The 24,164-nt window shown below is 31.8% G+C and overlaps 1 protein-coding gene across 1 annotated transcript; it reads right to left on the bottom strand.

Moving 5' to 3' along the window:
* Nucleotides 1–16,605: 16,605 nt before the first annotated feature.
* LOC105248875 (mitochondrial sodium/calcium exchanger protein) lies at nt 16,606–23,118 on the bottom strand. Its single transcript, XM_025410597.1, has 9 exons — nt 23,062–23,118; nt 22,777–22,994; nt 20,812–21,137; nt 19,232–19,312; nt 18,708–18,827; nt 17,953–18,279; nt 17,567–17,685; nt 17,281–17,434; nt 16,606–16,967 (listed from the first exon to the last, which is right to left on the bottom strand). The coding sequence occupies exons 1-9, from the start codon at nt 23,116–23,118 to the stop codon at nt 16,606–16,608; spliced, it is 1,764 nt and encodes a 587-aa protein (XP_025266382.1).
* Between the last annotated feature and the right edge of the window lie 1,046 nt (nt 23,119–24,164).

Genomic DNA, 24,164 nt, shown 5'->3' with positions numbered 1-24,164 from the left:
TATACATTTAATTTTTTTCTGATATCAATATTGATTTTTCAGAATTTTTAAAAATTGATAAATTGAATATCTTTATGATGTTAATAATTTTTAGAATTTTGATATAATTAATAAAGTTTTTAAAAATTCAGAAAGAAAGATAGAAAGAAAGAGAAGTGAAGAGAAGGACAAGAAAAAAAACGAAAATTTTTTTAATTTGCTATTGTTCGCGAGAATAAGAGCTATTGTTTACATCTTTTCACTATAAAAATTATAACGCGTTGATACGAGCATAATGTAATAGAAGTTTGGAGGATGCGCTTTCTCTGCCGTCACGCGAAATAAATTAACGAGCGGTGAGTGAACACGATAAATTATTTCGTGGTTATAAGACAGTTATTTCTGCACGAGCGACTTGAAGCCGCGATTAATCGTTACCGGTCGAAATATTTCATAACTCATATCTGAACTGCACCACTATTGTATTCGTACTATATTTGAAAGTAAGATATTTCACGCATTTATGCGATATAATTTTTTAGCGGAAAATATTAATACTTTAGTATTCTTGTGATAATTTTTATGCAATTTTTATGCAATTTTTAATTAAATTTATTTCTAAAAACTTTTAAAAATTTTTCTAACTTTTTATTATTTTTTAATGCCATTTATGTATCTTTTCGATTTTACAAAGAATTTTATAAAATTTTTGTTATTACCCGCGGTTTTTGAGATAAAATAATTAAATGCTAACAAGTAGTGTGAAATTGTGGCACGTGTTGACATGACGTACTTATTGTTCCGTTCACGTACCAAGAGATTGCCTGACTATTAACGGCTGCGCGCGCTAAATGCACCAAAGTGATGGACACTGATTTAATATGCGATTGACGGGGATCGAATGATTCAATGATAGTAAAGCGGAGCTCTGAAATTCCACGCAATGATGCTGTCTGCATCCGAATTCACCGTGAAAATTGGATTAAAATCTAACTCTGGTGTAAATTTGTACATGTAAATTACTATTTCTCTTTATAACTTATATTGGCGAGTATAGACTATGAAAATAATATCGAAATAAATTGCATTTATAAAAAAATTATTATTATAAAAAATAGCTTGTTTAATAGATTTTTCAATGAAAGATTATTCAATGAAATTGAATGAATTTGAATAATATAACCTTTTCTATATGTATATAACACACACATAAATTATCACATAAAAACTTATTCCGCATTCTATTTTGAAAATAGTTCATAGAATCATTCTTACTCCATTTTCTGACATTTTGATATACGGTCTTATAGTTGGTATTTTTCTGAACTGATAAGGTAGAGAGATTTACGTTCTTTTCGAAGAGATTATCTGGTCGTACAATACGAAACTCTACACGCTATCAATGAAAATATCGCACTTCAATCAGCCAAAATAGAAATTTCCTTTTTTTAATTTTTTATTTTATCGCGTTGCATTTTTAATAAAAAATTTAATTATAGATATAATATATTTTGCTTTATTAAAGAAATGTGAGATTTTTATTTAATGGAATGTCAGTAATGAATATGTAATATTGTTATAATGAGGATGTACATATCATGTCGAGTTAAATTATAAAATAAATGTAACAGTGCAGAGTTGAAATAAATGCAACAGTGCAAAGTTGATATGCTAAATATGATAGTGGGTATTCAAAATAAAATAATTTTGCATTCATTCGTTTTCAAACAGAAAGATGTGCATCAACAGTAATTAACTAGTAATTTATTATTGTTAATTGCAAAGTGTGTCGATTTAATATACGTTACATAAAGTAAATATATATATATATGTTTTTTACAGACAAGATTTTGCTTCTAGAAAATATATTTTTAACATAAAATTTAAAATTAACATAAAAATTCCATGTAATTCTTGTGATTCCAATTTTCTGTCTGAAAGCTCTCTCATCTATGAAATCAGAGGATATATTAACGAAATTTTTGTATCAAAATTCTCGGTACGATCCCGGATTCGAAATAAAATTCTGCTAGTATTCAACAAAATGCAGTGTACGTAGTACGAAAGATAGATGTATTTTTCGTCTTATTCGCGTAAGAAAAAGAAAGAAAGAAAGATATACAGAGAAAGAGAGAGAGAGAGAGAGAGAGAGTCATCCTCGCTCTCAATACTCTATACGCGTCGTGCTAAATCCTATCGAGCACTGAATGCAATTTGTGTGACCTGATATTTAGGGCTTTTAGTCATAAAATTTCTGTTGAGTAAAGAATAATACAAGCTTGCGGAAAAGCTTGTCTGATGCCCGTCATGGCTCTCACATAATATACACTCTTTCATCCCCCTCCTCCATCGTCGTCTCTTTTACAATATATCCATATATTTTCTCATCCGTTTTCTCCTATCCATCTCTCTGGCATTTGCTTTCTTGCAACTGTATTTCACCTTTACATTACACACATCTCATGTCGCATAAACGAATAGCTAGATATCATAATAGCTCACCGCGCTTTCCTTTCAAATATTTTATTTTATTGCTCCAACACTCCAATTTTAGAAATATGTTGAATAGCGTTGTCAAATATTTTAAATATACGTATATTTATGTAAGAAAAGAAAATATTATATAATTTATTATCTTAAATATGTTAAAAAAATGGAAAATGATAAAAGATTTTGATTAATTATTGTGAACAAGCTCAGAGATTTGACGAAATAGTATAAATTTCAAATGTTCGAAATTGTTACTATGAAGTAGGCGACAGAGGAATGTGTAAAGTTATGATAATGTATCATATAGTAGAAATACCTAAATTGATTTTTGCTTCTATAATCGTCTACAATATTTCCTATAAGTCCATATTTCATATAAAACGCATGCAAGTAAAGCATGTTTTATCAGATAAAACTAATTATATGAAAAGTAATCGCATTCGAAAATCTTCCCTTATTTCGATAAAAGTCATAAAAACTCGCGAGGAAATCACAAAATCAAAAACAAGATACACCAGCCTGTTCGAGCCAAGTTCTTTGAGACTCGAGGAGAGAATCCCGAAGGTACTTTCACTCTTATCTCCCAGTCTCCACAAGCTTGTATCGCGTCGCTGATAACGTGCACCAACGAGTTGATCTCGAGAGGTCAAAGTTACGAGGGGAGACCGAGCTAAGATAAATATCTTTCACTACTCTCTCGAGTAACTCATCGCACAGATTAATCTTTAATCATATTTGTCCATAGATATTTCTGTCAGTATCTAATATTTCCCAGAGAAAATTCGTTTCTTCAAATAGATAAACGAACGTGCACAATGAATAATCAATAGCTCTTTCAATGAAAGTTTCTATTAAATATGAGAGATCTTATATTTAAACTTAATATGTATTTCGAGATATTGATTCACTTTATCAATAAATGATTTTATTTAATAATTTGGGGGTTTTGGCTCAAATAATTGCAAATTAAATCAAAATTGGCACGTAAGAGCGCGGTAGTTGGATCTAGCACACTGCTTCCAACAATCTATCAAATATATTAGAATTTTGCTATGCAAAATAGATGTGCGCAGCAGATCTAACAAATCAAGTAAAAATATCGAGATATATTACACATGAAATCGTTTTTTTGTTTAAATTAATAGTTAGAAGCATGACTCACCAAATTCCGCGCTTTTATTAATTAATAAGAGTGTGCCATTGTGTATCTGCCATACCGGTTTGAGATTCGATGATGAAATCTATAAGCAGTCCTCGATCGTTAGGACATAAATAAACTCAACCGAGGACAAACTCAATTGATGATAACAATGATAACAAAGTCAACTGATCTGGATCTGGTAAGTCATGCTTCTAACTATTAATTTAAACAAAAAAGCGATTTCACGTGTAATATATCTCGATATTTATTTTTACTCGATTTGTTAGATCTGCTGCGACTTTGCATAGTAGAATTATAATATATTTGATGGACTGTTGAAAGCAACGCGCTTGCTAGATCTTCGCAGAATGCAATTTAACGTCACCTGCGCGTCGAGAAATAAAATTATATAATGTAATGCGTCTTAATTCATAATATATTGTTAATATCGCGCTAAGAGAAAGGATCAAAGGACGATCCGAAACGTTCGCTTTTTATTATAATTTTAATTTTGAAATAAACCAATAATAAAAAAAAAGAAAGTGTCGTTTCTTCCTTGCGCTCTAACGTGCCAATTTTGATTTAATCAATAAATGAATCAAATAAATGATTGATTGGTATAATCTGCATACTCTAATAAATATCAATTTAATCTAAATCGGTGTATTGTGCAATAATTTTACAGTTATAGTTTATATAATATCATTATCTATACATAATGCAATATTATTTGCTAAAATTCATTTGAGAATACATCAGATTGAAAATTGATGCTTCTCTATATATACCACAGCTGATTCAAATTTATAATGTATAAACCGCGCGGATGATTTATTATTTTGATCATTGTCATAATTTTGAGGGAAATTTCATTAAATTGTGGTATCAATATTGACTTATTGTTTCGATGCAATCAACATTAAATACCGATTCACCTCTTTCTGAATTATTTATAATTTATTATTTATAACTTTCTCATACATTTCAGCAATTTGTTCTATTAATGATATGGCGTGATTATTTTTTTTTTCACATGATATTGGTAAACGGTGAAATCAAAGATACCAGATCTGTCAAATTCGTTTCCGGATTTCTCATCCTATATCGCATTCCGTTCGTTGATCATTATGATAATACACAGGACAAATCTACTTCGCTACTAAACCGCGCCGTCATTATTAACTCGCCGCTTCTCCCTGAGCCAAAATCAACACGCCACACGACGCAAAATCGAGGATGCATGTTCGTCCGTCCGTTAACTGCCGCTCTAGGTATCTAGCTACGCTCGGAGACATCATACGACAAACGTTGGGACGTGGCGATTTGTCATGTTGTATGCCTGTACGTACCGTGATCAGTGGCCAGTTACAGCCATCATCAACGCGGCATCATTGCCAGAATAATTCAGGTATAATTGACCAGGTCGGCTAATAGCGACTGTTAATTAGTAGGATCTGCTCAGCGTGATCATTGTATGGGTGAGATATGAGTGATCGAGAATACGAGTGTGTAGAGAGGACACAAACGGTAACAAACGCTAGTCGTTGGTCATTCCTTTATCGCAGGAATCCTCAACTCTTTTCATTTTACTATTTTATACGCTTATGGTACTTTAATTTGATTGGCACTGAGTACTTAATCGTATTAAAAATACATTATTTGGAAGCGTTACCTACGCGTTATTTAATAATGACGTAATTAAAGCCGTGTATTATTAGATATAATTATATTGTCCGCATATATTAATGTATTTAAGATTAATGTATTATATCACTCTCTATATAAGTTTTTAACATTATTTTAAAGACCAAAGAATTTATCTTTTCAGAATATTCCGTATCTTTTTTAAAAGAAATCAATTATTTATTTTTAATTGTTAGCGATGCATTTTAATTTTTTTTACATAAATTTCAAATTTTAACTTTTAAAGAACTATGCAAGTCAATTTTAATTCAAGTTAATCACTTCCCTTTCAAATTTAAATAACTTTTGTCAAAACTGTTTTCATATATCAATTTAATGATGTTTCTGACATGTGGAGCAGAAATTGAGCACTTTAATTTAACGATGTAATAGCGTTTACGATTCATATAATCCGGATCGTTTCGAGTGCAGTTAAATACATGCAGTTAAATATTTTCAAGTCACATTTTAATCGAAACATATTTCGAGTTAAAATCCAAAAGTTTAAAAAGTTGAGCGCAAAATGCTTAACGAGTGTTTATACGCGATTGTATAAAAATTGGTTCTTACACTCGGATAAAAATGGAAAGATTATTATATTCGCTAACAATTACAAAATATTGATTATCTAAAAAATTTCTTAGTCGAGAGACTTGATGAAAAATCTAATTGTAAGAGATTGTCTTAATAAAACGAGCCATCACAATCACCAACACTTTGCTTAAATTGCAAATGTACTACTGTTTATTTTTAACATTCATTTAAATGTACTATCGCTTGACGTTATCTTAATCCGTTTACGATAATCGGACAAATTATAAGAGTTGAGAAATCCTGCTTTAGCACTTACGCTCATGACGATGTATGTATACGTCGGTCTTGTATACATATACACGAAGACAATAACGCCTGTATTAACGCACTGCAGATTGCGTACGTGCGGGCGTTCTATGGTAGCCCGAGGGAATGCTAGCTATCTATTCGCAAAATAGCCCTCTCGCCAGATAATCACCCCTCCTTTCGCTCGTTACGATGAGCATTAGAGAGAAAAATTACCGGATTAAAGTCGTGACCTTTTCTCAAGCGATGCATATCTCCCATTACTTTATTATTAGAGCATAAATTATTTTAATCGGCGATTTACAAAGTAAATAATGCGTAGCGATAATTTGTAGGATAACTTGTGCAGATGTAGTATAAAATGTTAAAGACAGATTTCTTACTTGAATCCGTGCGACACAGACCTTTACGTTCTGTATCTACAACGAGACTAACATTCATACACACATGAGAATATGACTATCTAATCCGCAGCATCGTTTAAGCAATACTAAGCCAATAATGGATATGATGGCATTTGGGAAAGCTTATGACACTTAAGAGATTCGCGATTCTGATATGTGCTGATTGTGATATTATCACAAATGTGGCTGGTTAATAGCTTTACGGAATAATTATTATGTCGAGTCATTAGCGAAATTAACAAGGTAATTGTGAATTATTTTTATATTGTAAGGCTTATTAAAGAATGTGATATATTCTTAATTTATTCAAAATAGTGAAAAAGATATCTATGAATTTTTATTCAATTTTCTTTTACCATAAGAGTTTATACTTTCTATAAAAACTTTTTTTTTCTTTTCATGTATATCGTAAAAGTATTTCCTCGTCTCCGCCACTCTTTCGGAAAGAACATTAATTAAACTTGTACTAGCGTTATAAAATAACTTGACACAGAAAGTGTGTGTCGTGATATACATTATAAATATTTTAATCCAATTTTGTGGCAGGTATATAAGAAGTAAATAATTTGTGTCACGTCAGCGCGATTGCCCTTAATTAATGCTAATTAAGAACAGACTTTACATAGTGCTGAATGTGACATAATTAGACGAGAACAGGCAGCATTAGCCGTAAGTGACATTAATACGTAGCCAAGAGGTGCAGCGAAGAACAGCTGGGTATAACACGAATTAATTAATATCTATTATAATATTCCAATTTAAATAAAATTGCATATTTCAACAGGTACTATGCATATCTTTTAATCTATCGCGTAAAAACCGGCTAACATTAAAGTATCGCATATAAATATCCTTCTTAACGCTGATATACTATTATTGTATTATTACCGAGGTGTTCGCCGTACCGCAATTCAACCGAGCGCGTCGTTATTAAAGCCAGTGTACTTATAGCGAGAAATCATAATTTTGCGGAAATCAATATCAACGCCAGTGAAAATTGCTATCCGCCGTGAGAAATATCGTCGAGTGAGCAAAGCGCTGTTCGGAATATAAAAAAAGCGACCGAAGTTGCGCGAAATCACGTCAGAATTCAACTAGCATCTCAAGTACGGTATAAATTAGCAATTAAGACGATTCGGACAATTCATACTTTTGCGTGGATCGAAGAGAACGGGCGACCAATTAAAAATTCATTACCGACCCTTTCCCACTGCCTCTTAAACCCCATTGAGCGTCGCGCGCCACAAAAGAATCCGACGAGGCTCGCTTCTCCAGAGACGGCGCGGGATACGCGAAAATTGTTCGCCAAGACGTCGGCGTGCTCTGGAACAATTCTTCCTGGTAACGATCATGCGTCAGTTGCAGGGAATTTATTCGTCGACGCTCGCACGAATATACAATTTAATTAAAAGCGGCGCGTTCAACGCGGCAACGATATTCCCTCGAATCGCATGCGAGCCACGAGGCCGTCCGCCACAAGTTTCGTAGAGATAAATCTTATCCTCGAACGCGGCGCATAAAATCCCTGCTCCGGTTCCGCCTTTCATCTCTCACTCTCTTTCTCTCTCTCTCCCTCCCCCCCTCTCTCTTCACAAACCTGTACATATAATAATCTCGCGCGACGAAAAATTTTCGCCGCTTCCATGAGCATTCTTATCATTTCCCGCGAAGTACCGCGCCTTCGTTTTCCACTGTTTTTACTCTATTTCCGCCTTTCTATTCTTTATATGTCGTTGAATTTTCAACAAAATTTTTAAACGAAATTGTTATTCTCTGTAACACGTAAAATCTCAATCTGTCTACGACGGTGTTATTATCATTAAAATTAGAGAGAATAAAATTAGAAAGAAAAATAATTTTGAAAAGAAAAAGAGTGGTGGATATATACATGGACAGATGTATGTATATTCATGGGAAGGTAGCTTCATATATATAGAGAAATACAGAGAGGAAAACATAAATGCGCCGTACCTTCATATAATTAATATCCGACATTAATTAGCTTTTGACCACTGTCTTGCGGTCGTTAAACATTTGGCGTGCTCTCAGTGTTCCGGAAAATTCGCAAAATCGCGTCTCGTCGACTTGGGAAATACGAATACGTCGACATCTCCGTTTACCAGTAGCGGGCTGGTCGTAAAAGTTAGCGAATCTGATAGCAGTCAGCTTCGTAAAGCGCCTCTCGATTCGATTCCCGTAGCTTTTACGACCAGACGATCTCTACTATATACCGTTCCAATTTCGAATCCTCTGACGATGACTCTCTAAAGATACGGACAAGGAAAAATTATCGAAAAATCTTATCATTCTCGTGTGAAATTTTATTGATATCGAAAAAAGTAACAATCTCGTAGACGCAAAATGAATATCCAAGTTTTATCAAAATTGGGTGTTCAATTTTATTGGAGTAATTTTTCAACCGTTTAAAATAATATTTGAAGAAAAAATTATATAATATTTTACAATTATCTTTTCTTTTCTCTTTCTTTTTCCACTATATATATATATATATATATATATATATATATATATAACTATTTCGTTAATTCCTTACGTAGTTTAACACTATTAATTATGAATTTTTATTTAAAAATTTTTTTATAAAAAATAATTATAAAACACTATTGGAGACACGCTTAGCTACGATGTCACAATTATCCTGTCTGTACAATATCTGTCGATAAATTTGGGGACTCTTTGGAACGTTATGATTGCCCTGATTCTTTCTCTATAAAGAATTCTCCGTGGATCCTTTTATCTCTTGTTCTTCATAGCCTTCTCCAGAGCAATTAATACATCCCAGCCGTCAAGTTTCGTCGGTGTCGTATCGACTTTCCTCGTTTATCTCCGTCATGAAACTATAAACTGCGCGGCTCCTACAAGCAAGAGTGAAAATTCTATTTCCCAGTAGTAAAGGTGGCGTTCTTGACTGACGCTGCAACGCCGTAATGCATCCATAGGCGAATCGTGCACTCTGAGCTTAGGTGCCTTTCATATTAAAATCGATGTTTATGTAATCCAATACTTTGAGCGGAAATCATTTCTTCCCAAGTTGCTCGGTAACCGTAAAAGTAGAGTATCGATAAATCACAAGACGTACGGATAAACGTAGCCAAAAGCTCTATATCAAGTATGCATCAAACCAAAGAATGCGTCAAATATCTATAATACGTAATCTCGGCAAATCTCGGGATACGCAACTTTTCTTCCTAAAGTTATCTCTCTAGCTAACTTATAAATAAACTTTAAATTTTCCAGCTTCTTATGAAGCGTTTTAAAATTGACGGAAAATAAACGCATAACGTTAGTCGTTGTAAAATTTGAAATGAATTTTTATCAATATGAGACTGGATCAACATCTAGTGACGTTTCGCGACATTTTATGTTAAAAAATAAATTACATTTTTTATGTGGAGCAATATTACGTATTTCTTTTCATATATCTTACATATTTTTTACATATATCTTAATCTACTCGATATATATTTATCCCAAAAGATATGCAAGTATTACAGATAGCGTTTTAAACAATTATCTTATTATTCGCAACTATATACATTTTAAACTAAGCAATTTATTATCATCCAGCAAAACTCAACACAAGTTTGTAAAAATTTAGACTGCATTAAAAATACTATGTGCGTACTAATAGAAATTTTAATATTAATTTAGTATTAATTAATATCGAGTGTATGTGTGTAATTTTCACACTATGTACTATTGTCTCGTTTTAATTTGCATTTTGCAGAATTAGATGATTGCGTTCGAAATTGCTTTACATTTTTTATTATTTACAATAAAAGGGCATACAAGGCAGAAATTGTAAATTAATCTACAAGCATACATTATGAGGAGCGTATAAAATTTTAAGTTATAAAGCGTCGCTATCGATTATCGATACATAGGTATTGCATTTACTGTTAAGTTAATAATGGAATTATTGTGTTATTTTTTGCGAAGCGTATGTGAATGAAAATTAAAATGTATTTATTCATCTTTTTTTGTATACAACAATATATGGGAATTCAGGTAGAAATGACAGGATAATAAAATCAGGAAACAGCAATGTTTTTTGGACAGTTAACGGTATCGAGCCATCCGAGCGATAAGCCATCTCGTTCTTCCATTAAATTCTACTCATGCGAGTCAAGAATTTATTTCTACCATTTCAAGTACTGTATATTCGGTCGATTTGTTTTTGTTTAACGGCAATACGAACGATTATCGATTTTTGCATGCGTCAACGCACTCAATATCCAATTATTTACGCTATCCTGATATATTTGTTATCTTTGCTGAGATTACAATTTTGTCGTACTCAAAGTAAGTTTCAATTGCACTAATTTTTTTTATTTGACACGTAGAAACAATTTATTTAATATACGTATAAAAACTTACAGATATATTTTTAAAAAATATTTTGAGTTCTTTTTTTCATTTTCTCCGATAATATTTTAATATTTATTTATTGCTTATTATTATTTTTAATTTTTTTATTTAATTAAAATATAAATACAAGTAATACATAATTTTATTTAATAAACTACGTAACTTTTTTTTCTTATATATAAAATGCACTTTTTTTATTTTTTACGTAAGTCTGTATCTATTGAACACTTCAATGAAATGATGATTTCGTTTTTGTGACAACAAGCGTAATTTCGTCGATCTTTGCGATCAAACTTAACGACCACCTAAGTGTTTCTCAATTTCTCTATTTCTTTCTAAAGTAGTATTTGTTGCTATGGCCTTAAATGTCTGTTCTCTGCGCTCGATATCGTTTATCGCTATTTTCCTCGATGGTCCGCATAGTCCCGTACAATGCGATTTTCAAACAAAACTAATATCAAACAAAATACGGATAAAAACTTATATATTAATTTTTAATAAAGAATTTTCTCATTTTATTTACCGATTCGTTTTACTTTAACGAAACAAAAATTCGATTGAATATTGACAAATAAAAAAAGAGAAATCGACTTTTTAAGATGGTTTAAAAATGTATCTACAAAATCTAGCAGTTTATTTTTTAGAATTACTTTTTATGTTTATAAAAATTGTTTTTATATTTTCAACGGAAGAGAAAAAGAGAGAGAGAGAATATACCGTATATCCATCTATATCCGGAATTGTTACATTCTCTACATTCATACGTATACTTATTCATTGACGGCAATATTGTATAGGGTATTGATTTTTCAGCAAAGAGATTAATTTTTCCGGATATCGTGGACGGTCGAGCTGTGTCATCAACACAAAACATTCAATACATAACGGAAATAAAAAATGTTTGGCTCGAATACGATACCGCTGCTAACATCAGAAAATCAATTTCCAGTTCAGCTATCGTCAATAATTCATGGAATCGTGATTCAGCAAAATCCAAACTGCCGTTCCACATATACCGCATATATGACCTTCGTACATCGAGCTAAATTTCTTGTAATACCTGAGTTATGAATTCCGTCAACGTGTAAAAGTTTGCGGCGTATAAGCAATGCGCTGTCGTTATAAATCATCGGTATGAATCGATCTAAAAACCGAAAAAAACCTGTCTATCTCATTCGAATTACGTATAAGTACGTAGTTTATCACCGTTGCACCGTTTCCTATTTTGCCAAGTAATACGAGCATAATATCTCACACAAGTGTAATATATTTTATCTAGCTACAATATATTTTCTCGTAGAATTTCAAACGATCCCGTCAGGTGGAGGCTGAAACTACTCGATGTCGGAGGCAAATGAGAGATGAGACCGTTGCGATGTGCGTATCATATTGAGAGATATGTCAGTTTTTAAATTTGCTTGCGTAAAAAGTAGCCAGAAAAATTTTTCAAGAATCTCGCATTGCTTAATAGTTTTGCATAATTTTGCGGGAATAAATCCATTGTGACAGCGATGTGTACAGTGTATACATTTTATTTAATTTTTGGATCGAAGCGCGCACATTTGCGCAAATTATTGAAATATGTATGTAACAAATGTCTGCCATGCTGTAAAACGTTATCGCCCGTGGCATATATTAACGCGAAAGTTAAATCGAGCGAAACATATGCGACATTGCCATTATTATCGTTATTTCTAGAAGTGTGTAAATATGTATGCAAGTGTTCTGGATAACGTAATAATTTTTGTAAACTCAGTATAACCCGGTTTGCATGTGCGTTGTAAATTAAACAATATAAACGCACTGCGTATTATTGCTGATTACGGTAATATATTTTCCCATATATCCATTTTTAAAGAAATGCGTTTTAAAGTCAATTTTTTTACAAAATTTTACTACAGTGATTTATTAATTTGTATATTTATTTTTGTTTATACTTGTACAATAAAATTTCGTTTGAATGTGATTGACGATATAAAAATACTGAGAGTAGATTTGCAACCATAACATATTGTCCGAAAGTTATTTTGCGGTAAGAATAAAAACTTGAACGATGGCAAATACAAGACAGATATTACAGCGGCGTTTTTCTTTAAAGTTTTCTAGTCGGATTAATGATAAAAGTTTTTCGGAAGTAATAATGGTATCATAGGTACTCTATTTAATTTTGATATCGAGCATCGATTGGAGACTCCATAGACCTTGAAATAAGAGAAATGCTATACATTATATCCGGATGTCCAGTTTTATTGAGTCTCTGAACGTTGGAAAACATTGGAGAGAAATAAGTAAATAATTGATAATAAAGAGAAAATCGAGATTACATCGAGATTTTTTCTATGCAGATTAATTGGAGCACGTGTGTATTAAGTGAAGTACTGCGAAAAGTATCACATGTTATTTTACACGAGAGCATATTTAATTTTGATTAATTAATCATTTATTAGCCGATAATTCCATATTCATCGGTTATTATGAATGATACATGGATATATATATATATATATATATATATATATATATATATATTGCCGGAGAGTAATATAATACCATAAATGTTACGCGAAAATAGATAATTAATATGTCGACGAAGTGTACTCTGAGCAAACATTTAACATTAAACTATATTAGAGTACAGAGTACCATCACCAATACTGTTTCGATACATGTAGTAATAGTGTTTTAGAAAAAAGTGACAAAGTAAGAGAGAATGCCTCTCTTTCTATCTAGAGATTTGCAATTTATTACATATTATAACGTTTGAATTGGATAATTCAATTTGCTGTGACCCATGTTTACATATTTATGTGATAGCATCTCTCTGATTTAGATTCATAGACAACTTATATTTAAAGCGCATTAATTTTACAAAAGTTTTTGTAACATTACGAATATATCTATAACGTTATAGGAAAGATATTAATGTCTTTTTTTGCGATGTTTTCCGATTCGCTAATGTTGAATATTTTCTGCGTTCGCTACCCTTGAACGAGCGATCCGGATGAGAGGGTCGTTAACTCACGTTGGCACGGAAGAGACTAGACAGGATTCTTATCTACGGATGTTGGGCACCGATCCAGTCGTTCTAGACAGGGGGAGTCGCGCCCTAATATATAGTTCGATAAAGTTTTCTTTACTTTCACGAACTTATTCAATATTTGTCAGCAAATTCTTCTTTCATTAAAAAATACTGTACTTATTCTACGAAAATTTATTTTTTACATAATGTCAACATTGCTGACAATGAATGCTAAGGCGCGTTCAGAATATTTTAAAAATTTGAATAATATAGGATAAAAAATTTTTCATAAAAATGTACACAAAGAATTCTGTAGATTTGGGAGAGAAACGTACAGCCTGAAACAGAAACGCCAATCCAGTTTCCATGCCGTTGGCTTTTGAATAATTGAAAACGATTTATACAAAAGAGCATGGACTAGAAATAGACGTGATGTTGTGCATATAGTGTAAGCATATTATTATTTGACATCGCTGTGTTAGATATTTCTTTATACCTATGAAATATTTTTATAATATAACGCTGTCTTTTTCTCTCTCTCTCTCTCTTTCTTTCTTCTTTTCATGATGCTATTATTTGACTTGCTTTCTTATTTTAATCAAATAAGTGTACAACTTAATCAGTATATATAAATATTCAACTCTCTAAATTTTTCATGTATAATTTTTATTATCTTTCTGCCATATTTGATAACATACATTTTACATTTGATAAATGTTAAATGGAGTGTACATTTTATAGTGAGATCAACATTAATTGCACATAATTAAATGCAATTTGTGCGTATAGGGAACAACAGGTGTCGCGCTTATACGACAAATCAATTGAGGGTAATGAATTACTTTGTTGGATATGCGGATTCTGTGCATGTCGAACATAAACACTGAAACATTATCAAAATTTAAAATTCAAAATCAATATAGTAACTAATAATTTATTGCTATGATAAATGTTGAATTTGGAAGAGATTAACTTAAATGGTTAAAATAAATGGTTCTCTTTTGTATTCCTTTATATATATATATATATATATATATATATATATATATATAAAAAGAGCCATTTCGTGAATAGTCTTTCCCCAAAAGCTCCTTCGCAAACTCTAGCTCCTCCCTACATACGCAGATACCACCACAAGAGAAGATTCAGATTTTGCAGTGGCAAAACTTTGGTCTATCTTCGCGACAAGCCATCTTTGTTCATTGTCCTATCGGCACTTTGATAGGGCAAAAAGGGGAACGGAAAGTAGAGGTAGTTCGGAATTAAACTTTTGCATAGAGACAATAGAGAGACCTTGGTATACAAGGTGAAAGAGACTGCTAGGGACGATTCTCTCCGACAACATCTACAACAAGAGACATAAGGATGAAAAGGTGTGAAAGAGAATGAACAAGTTATATTTCTATTCCTCTTGACTCTTTTTCCCCATTTCTTATTCTTATAAAGAATACATTATTCCTTGTTCAAAATTAAAATAATTGTTTTCTTGTTAGACCTCATTTCGCTGTTCCAAAGCTTCGAAATTAAATGTATAATTAGATTATTTTCTTGTTTTTTTTTTAAAGAAAAATTTTATGCAACCAATTAAAATTCTATTAAAGTAACTTCAATGCCAAATTAACTAAAAGATACAGATTTATCATCTATTTTCTCCATAGCAGCTTAGTCAACCATAAGCTCTTTATCTTCATTCACTAATTATTCTAAAAAGATTTATGAATAACTCGACATTTCCATTGAAAGTAATCATTTATAAAATCGCTAAAGAAAAGACAGCGCAAAAGAGTTAATCTCTTCCAAATTCAACATTTATCATAGCAATAAGATAATGCAAAAGTAGGGCGCATGTATAGTAGATAAGAAAATTATACATGTTGGAAAAGTCAGATATATAAAAAGGTAAAAACAATTTACGTCCATATTTTTATGGCGTTCGGAAGAAAATGAGAAACGTTATAAAGGACGTTTGCACGTAGAAAATGTGTCCCTCACCTAATAACGGATTCAATTACGCGGCTCTGTGTAGCACTCGAGGTTACCATGATATACAGCGCAATGTAAAATTTAAAAGTGACGCGTACCCCAAGACTACTAACCGCCTCATGACTTGTGGTTTCCGTTTCGGCGTTATGGTGGCCATACTAACCGGTTTCGGTCGGAAACGGGACACTTCGTTCTCTCCGGGGAAATGTCTAAAAACGACCTGACGTCGCTCTCGCCTTCGCTCGCCTTTTCACTTCTCTCTCCCTCTTTCTCTCTCTTTCTACATATATACATATATATATATATATATATATATGTATATATGTATATGTATGTATGTATGTATGTATGTATGTATGTATATCCAGCGTCCAAATGTTTTCCTACGAAGTTTGCCTTCCGTTTCATGTTAAAAATGCATCTCTCTACCTGTATTCGTATAATCTTGACTCATTTAACATAATTCATGAAAGAAAAGTGTTCTCTTCCATATTACTTACATACTTTACTTTTTTTTTAATGTTTTATCCTGCAGCACTTATATATGAAATATTGTATCAAAGATAGAAGACGACTCATAATTATAAATAGTTTTTTTATTTCTTATTAATTTGATCTTATTTATATATAACATAAATGAAAAAGCAGTACTAAATAAATATCAAATATATGTGATATTATGCGTCAGGTCTGTGATCAGTGCCAAGCGGATGTATAACATGCAATTCGCTTAAAAATTGTATGAGAATAAAAGTAAAATAAATGGAATACAACAGACCACCGTAAGAACGACGTGCGATAGCTCCCGTGATACTCAAATAAATTATGGTAGCCACTAGTGAATACAAGAGGAAAGCCAGGCAACCGGGTGCCATATCGCTAATCCTGATCTTCGTCTGTTGTTCAGGATCGACAGCGCTGGCAATGCCGTAAGTCAGCCCTAGTCCCAGCAGAGTGTTAAACATCGGCCCGCCAAAACAAGCTGCATATCCCATGCGAGGAAATCCCCGTCTGGCAATAGCGACATTCGATATCAGATCTGGGCAAAATTTAAAATTAGCTTGCATACGGTTTTATATAAATATACAGAATTATTATGGACAAATACAAATTAAATTAGACTTTAACTCTTACTGAACAAAAGCTACTATTAAAGAATTATAATTTCATAATGATTCTCTCTGGAAAATGTGTAACATCACAATTAATCAGTTTAATATTGTAGAGTCTTTTGTCACGTTTAAAAATTTAATCTCAGAATACTTTTTTTATTAAATTGTGTAGTTTTGGTTTATTTTATTTTATTTTCACAAATACTTTGGCAAGAAGAAGCATTTTTCAACGCGACTCACCCCCGACACTGTTCCCCCATGCAAGAAAAGTGATACCCAGCATGGCGTCAGATATGCTACATGCGTATCCTATGCATTGAAGTACCGCCATGACTTCCCGAGCTATCAAATAAACCGTCAACATGGCAGCGAAAAATCCCAAAAATGCAAAGGTCTGAAATTATGTTACATTCTTTATCATCAAAATTAATAAAATTGCTAATCTCTTTCGCATTTTTCGATGTCGTGAACACTTATTAAAGCTTCGATCATTTTCTTGCGCAGAAAAGAAAGAGAAAATACTTACATTATGGAATTTTGGTACACGGTCCACGTGAGTCGTTAGAAACACAATTACACCAATTACAGTGCCGACAACGAGGAATATCGGCACTATCGGCACATTGCCAAAAGTCGTTTGCCAAACTGCAATAAAACAGTTAAAATGAAATTGAAGTTGAGTGGTACAGATTGTGTTATATGCATTGATTGTCGATACGACGATTATGCGTTATTGACTATCCATCTGGATTTTGCATCTACCATATTGGAATAAAACACATTCTAAAGAACGGTTCTATAATATTGTTGGGAATTTTATTCAAGAAAGAAATAGGCCAGAAATCAATAAACAGTATTTTTAATATCTTTGCCTTTATATAATTGTTATAATATTATAAAGATTAGACGTACCATTTAATAGAAATAGCGCTATCGTAGGTGTTGTACACAACTGAAAGCAATTCAATAACTTTGACCAGCCTCTTTTTTCAGCAGTAGGATTCACAACTGGTATAAAGAGTTGCAATAGCAACATAACAGGCGAACGTATAATCAGAATGATTTTAAATAATCTATTCGAGTTCTTCCAATCTTCTCTACTGATCGGATTGACATCGTATAAAAATTCTTTGAAAAGACCTATTGGTCTATCGGAAACGTAGTCGATAATTTCCGGTTTCAACTGAACGAGACCACCTCGTATTTTTGATCTCTCTATTTCCGTTGCGACAGCAATATCTGATTTAAACAAACATATATAAAAACATAGAACACTCAAATTAATCATACATGGCGATTTTAAAGCAAGAATTAACTATTTAAAAAATATTCTATATTCTATATTTATTTTTCTTACACGTTTTTCGAACACATACATTCATATTTTAAAAAATTATGCGTTCAAGCAAATTGCTAGATAAATATGTAAATATTTATAATGGAAATATACAATGAGCATAATTGTGCTAAAAGACACATTTCACGATTCTTACTTTCAAAGAAATAATAATTTTTGAAAATATAGAGGGAATAGAAATCGATACATTTATTTAATACAAGAAAGAATGCATGTGTGATTCTGAAAGCAAAAATTTGAACTATTGAAAAATTCAAAAGAACTAAAGACATGGATATGTGCGATGAGTCATAAAAACGACGCTCGATACCTAGTTTGGCACGTAAGCCAAAAGGTCGGCTTCTAGCGGGAATCTTGGGAATGGTGCTTGTGTCTCTGTTCGCCAAGTAAGTATGCAGGACGTCTGGATCGAGTACACTTGGGATCCTGGCTGAAAGTACATAAGAATGTTCTCGGGAAAAGGGATCGATACTTAGTATGGAGAAAATTTTCTATAGGCGATAAAGAAGAAGAGAAAGAAAGAGAAAATAGAAGATAGTCGTGTCTTTTATAGATCTTTACAACGAATTCAGAAGTTGTAAGGAAATTTCCCATTGTGGAGTAGAAATATAATTTTCGAAAGCGCATTATAAAATTTCCGGGGATACAGAGGTATCTTAAGAATATATTTCTCTAAAATATAAATTAGAAACTTTTACAGAGAAGAGTACAATTTTATTTGTATTTTTTGAAAGTTATAAATTCTAATTTTTGTCATCCGAGATTCCTAAATAAAATACTAAAAATTCGCGAATGATTCGATATAAGTCGAGGGATCTTTGTAATATACTATACTTTTTAGATTTTCTTCTTTGGTCTCATACGTCTGCATTATTACGATCACTGCGATAAATAGTACATAGACCAGAATAAGACCTGCAATTAAAATTTATTAAATATTAAAAAACATTAATGTCTCTCGATTTATAAAGTTATTTTCATATCTTATATTCTTATCTTATATACTTACTGTTTGCAATGGGATAAATGGCTTACATAGATGATATCAAAAAAAACTTCGATGACACCGTGTTCTTTTTAATTGAAGAAAAAAGATCTTAATTACTTCTTTCTTTTAAAATCTGAATAAAAAAGATGTTCTTTCTAGGATTCTAAGATTCTTTTAAGAGCTTTTAATGAAGCAGGTAATAAGTGAATGCGCATATTAAACACAAGTTGTCTGTTCCTTGAAACTTACTTATTTATATACATACAACTATATTAAAATCATTGCTGAGGAGAATTACGAAGCATCTAGAGTAAAATTGAGTTTCTGTCTATTTATAATACTATCGCGTTTCGCGATATGAAGAAGATGAATCAAGATATTCGACGGCTTTATACGTGGCGTAACAATAACCTGCGCCAATGGCGCTTTGTACGGGCGCAAAATTATTTCCCTGGACTTTATCCGTTGCAACAATAATCCCTGCTTTCCCAGTGAAACGGATTCCTTGCCGCGGAATCCCGCAAAAATTCATCGACAGTCAGATTGCAAGCCCAGCCGGCAAGTGGTGGAGAGAGAGACTGCGGCGTAGCTTAATTAAATTCGCCGAAGAATTATCGTTATTCCAGAATGAAATCACTTATGGCTTCCCGCAGTTAAACTTCCTCTTTCATTATGATGCGTCTGATTTGCCGTGCGAAATATCGATAAAATTTGCCAAACACTATCCTAATTATTCATATATATACTATATATGATAAAATTAATATCACGTTTTAATCATTTCGCTTGGCAATTACGCATTTGAATGTTTCATTGGAATAATAGATAAAATTATGCTGCTATAGTATATATAAACGTAATTACATATTTATGACGCATTATAACATGTATATAATATTATATTTCACTCATTTATTACCAATTTGAAAAGATTAATTGAAAGGCAAGATTGGCGAAAATTATTATCTATTTTAATCAATCATTCACTTGTAACACAGAATAGAATAATGGAAATCATATATTTACTTATGTATTCAAGCCTAAAGCATCAATATTAGCATTGGAATAATAATTAATCGGTTCCTATATAAATTCTCACATATGACAATCAATAATATTATAAAGTATATGACATGTGAAGTATAAGATATATAATTTATATGAAAAATATATAATGAAAAAATATAATGTACTTTTTTAAGTATAATTCTTTTTTACGATTGTACTTGTATTATTATAATCTTATATTCGTTACAAGTCAATGATTGTAAAAATAAGAAGTAAAAAACAGAAGAGAAAGAAATTACATTTTTTTAATTACGAACGCGAAATAATCAATTCATGTTTACAAAGAATATAAAACGATGGATCCGCAAAAGTCAATTGATATTACTTTATCAAATTTGAATAAAAATAATAGACGTACTTACGGCTTCCCAAAAGTAAACCATTTCGTCCCACACTACGTAGTTTATCCAGCATATGGAAGCGATATAAAAACAGGCATCTCTCATGAGAGATTTGAGTGAAACTTTAAAGGGTTTAATTATCGCCACGGAACCGGCAATCATCGAGGTCACGAAGACACCCGCTCCGATTAATTCAGTGAACATTATTATCTCTCCGTTGCCTCTCGACACGAGGGACGTGAAGATGTCAGGCGCGCCGTTTCCAAATGCCAATATCGTCACTCCAGCTATGTTATCCGATAGACGCATTACACTGGCTATTACCGCCAGTGCTGGACAAAAACTGAAATAAAAATATTGTAGTGATTAATTCATAACATATATATATATATCTCGATTTCGATATTTATGACATAACTAATTTGTAGAAAAGTTTTTTAATTGTAATATAAATATAAGTAATGATATTGAAGATTATAATATAAATATAAGTAATGAGAATTAATTGGAGGAGTAATTGAGAATTTTTTCTCGAATTTAATTTATGTAGCAAATTACTAATTTAAATTAAATTTCTTTTATTTTTAATTATAATATATTCTTCTTATAATTTGTATATTTTATCATGAAAAGCAAAATTACAAAATTTTATTTTGGTAACATACAACTTTATTTAGGATTTAACGAAATGTCCATACTTACATTGGTATAACGATTTTATTAATGAAGCATAAAATATATAAAACATTCGGCTTGAAAAAGAAATAACTTTTGGACAAGCTTTCATTTAAGCACATTATATTTAATTAATATCTCATATCTTTCACTAAAATTTACAGAAAATATATAATATTATGTCACATAATATTATTTATATAAGAAAATAAATTTAATGTCCGAATGTTTTTATATTAATTATTATATTAAATATAGATCAAAGCAGAATTTCACTAAACTTTACGATATAGCGCGGTTGCATTTCTTTATCATTAAGCGCAGAAAAATAAATATTACGAACTCTTTAGCGATTTTTAAAAGTATCAGAAATTTAGATGATGATTGCATAAAAACAAGAATATAATTTTGAATATAAATACTGCGAATAAAAATTTAATAAATCTCGTTAAATTTATATGTTGTTTATATATTATAAAACGCGTGCTGATTTATTCAGTAGCTGGTGCACAATACATTATTACAATAAAAAATTAATAATTAAAAATTTTTATTTATTTATTTATTTTAATTTTTATTTATTATATATTTTATAGAAAAGTGTATGTAAACTTTTAAAAAATATCAGAATCAAACAATGATATTTTTGCGTCAACGGTAGTAATTATTAAAAACGGAAAAAATGCATTGAAAAATCTCGATTTGTGGGATTTCGAGACCTATGATTGAATACATGGCAATCTGCCATCTTTTTCTAATATTTGTATAACCTGAACGAACCTAAGGAAACCCTTTGTTTATCATTTTGAGAGAAACCACTGCGTATATATATATATATAGAATGTAGACTGTTGAAATATGAGGAAACATGAATCTTTAAATTATTGGTTTGGTTACTTGCCAAAAGTCAAAATTTGCTTGTAGTTACATAATCATCTACATACATATATTCTGTGTACGGTAACATATGGTTTTCATCGGAATTAAACTTGGCCAAAGTTTCCAAGGTCGGTACTAAGATAAGATGCAATTTTATTATCTGTACTTACCCATTGTGTTCTCATAATCTATATTTATATAAAATAAATCATTTTGTATTTATTTATTTTCATATTTATTTATTCACTTATTTATTCACTTGCGCTTGATTAAGTAAATTTACATGTTAAAATATATAACGATTTATTCAGAAATTTAATAAAATTTATAAATAAAAATTGTCTACCGATAATTATCCGTTCAATTAGAAATTGAAAATGATATATAATGATTTCCGGTTATATAAATATCAGAATGAATCAACTTACAAGTTATCTGCCGTGGTTCCCAAGATCAAGAATAAATAGAGCAGCCATAAGAGCACGAGCACCAAACCGCTAACAAACAAGTATACGTTTTCGGATCTGAAGAAGCAAAACAACAGTACCGTGTACTGAATCACTGAGTCTGAGTAGCAATCTTCAGTGCTCCTCACCCATTCGCAACGTTCCACGGCGGAAACTTGCCAAACGTACGAGCAATCATCCTGAAAAAAAGATTTGACGAAGAACTCGACGAGACGCAAACTGGAAGAGACGTCGATAACAATTTACCTCCCTTATAGGCAGATGCCCGTGTCTTAAAAAGGAGCTCAATATTTGCGACCTCATGTTCGAAAAAGCATAAAAGGGCAACGAAGCGATATGTAACCTATATTTTGTGTATTTGCCTTTCACGGATCCGCTCGATCGTTGCCTATTCAAGCAGAATCGAGCAAAACTTCAAGCGATACAGACAGAATGCTGTCACATACGTAGCGTAGTACCATACGCGTAGTTTGAAACATAAATTCAATACGATGCATACGTAAAGGGCCTTCTTGACAATGACATACACGTTGAAAGTGGGACATTCTATATATATATATATTGATCAATACTCTGAATATTATGCAGTTTACAAAAGTATTAATGTTCTATTTATCACGAAGAATGATATGTTAAATTCAAAAGAAAATGTTATATAAATATAATTTATACAAATTAAATTTATATATAATCTTTAGTTACATTCTCTCTTGGATAAAAAATGTTGACGATGCAACACATTTCTTTTCGGGAAAAAAAAAAGATATGTCCGTTGACTTCTCTTGACTACGGAAGTGCGCCCTCGAGAGAATGTCACTGCTTGACGATACTTATCCGCACTAGTCGGATGTCAACTAGAGGCTCATTAGACGCGGAGCAGTTCTTCTCCCATTTCGCCCCATTTCTGTCTATGACGAGGTGATGAAAAAAAAAACCGTCAGGTAACAAGCACACGGAAGGAAACTTCTCGCAGCAAACGGTTACGCTGTCATCCAGCGTGCGATATTATATCGACACTTATTCGATATTATTGTCAGCTTACGATAATGAAAATTCAATGATGTGTCGCAAGTCGACGACGCCAATTCGTTAAATCCATTATTACCAACCTAGAACTTTCACAGTTATCAGTTTTATGAAAGAATATTTCGCAGAGATAGAGAACGTTTGCAGAACAATGCGAAAACTATTTCTCTCGAAAACGCTCACTAGAAGCTAATTGAATTGATAAAAAACCAACAATGTTGTTGTTATTATATAACACACACATTGTGCTTTTCTCGATATTTAATATCAAATGGAATGTTCGCACAATAGGTACAGCTCTCATTTAAAATAAATTAAATTAG

Source organism: Camponotus floridanus, unplaced genomic scaffold, assembly GCF_003227725.1.
Source record: "Camponotus floridanus strain SB8 unplaced genomic scaffold, Cflo_v7.5 scaffold33, whole genome shotgun sequence".
NCBI classification, from domain to species: Eukaryota; Metazoa; Arthropoda; class Insecta; order Hymenoptera; family Formicidae; genus Camponotus; species Camponotus floridanus.
Note: the sequence above shows the minus strand (reverse complement) of the source record. Positions and strands in the feature narration are given on the sequence as shown.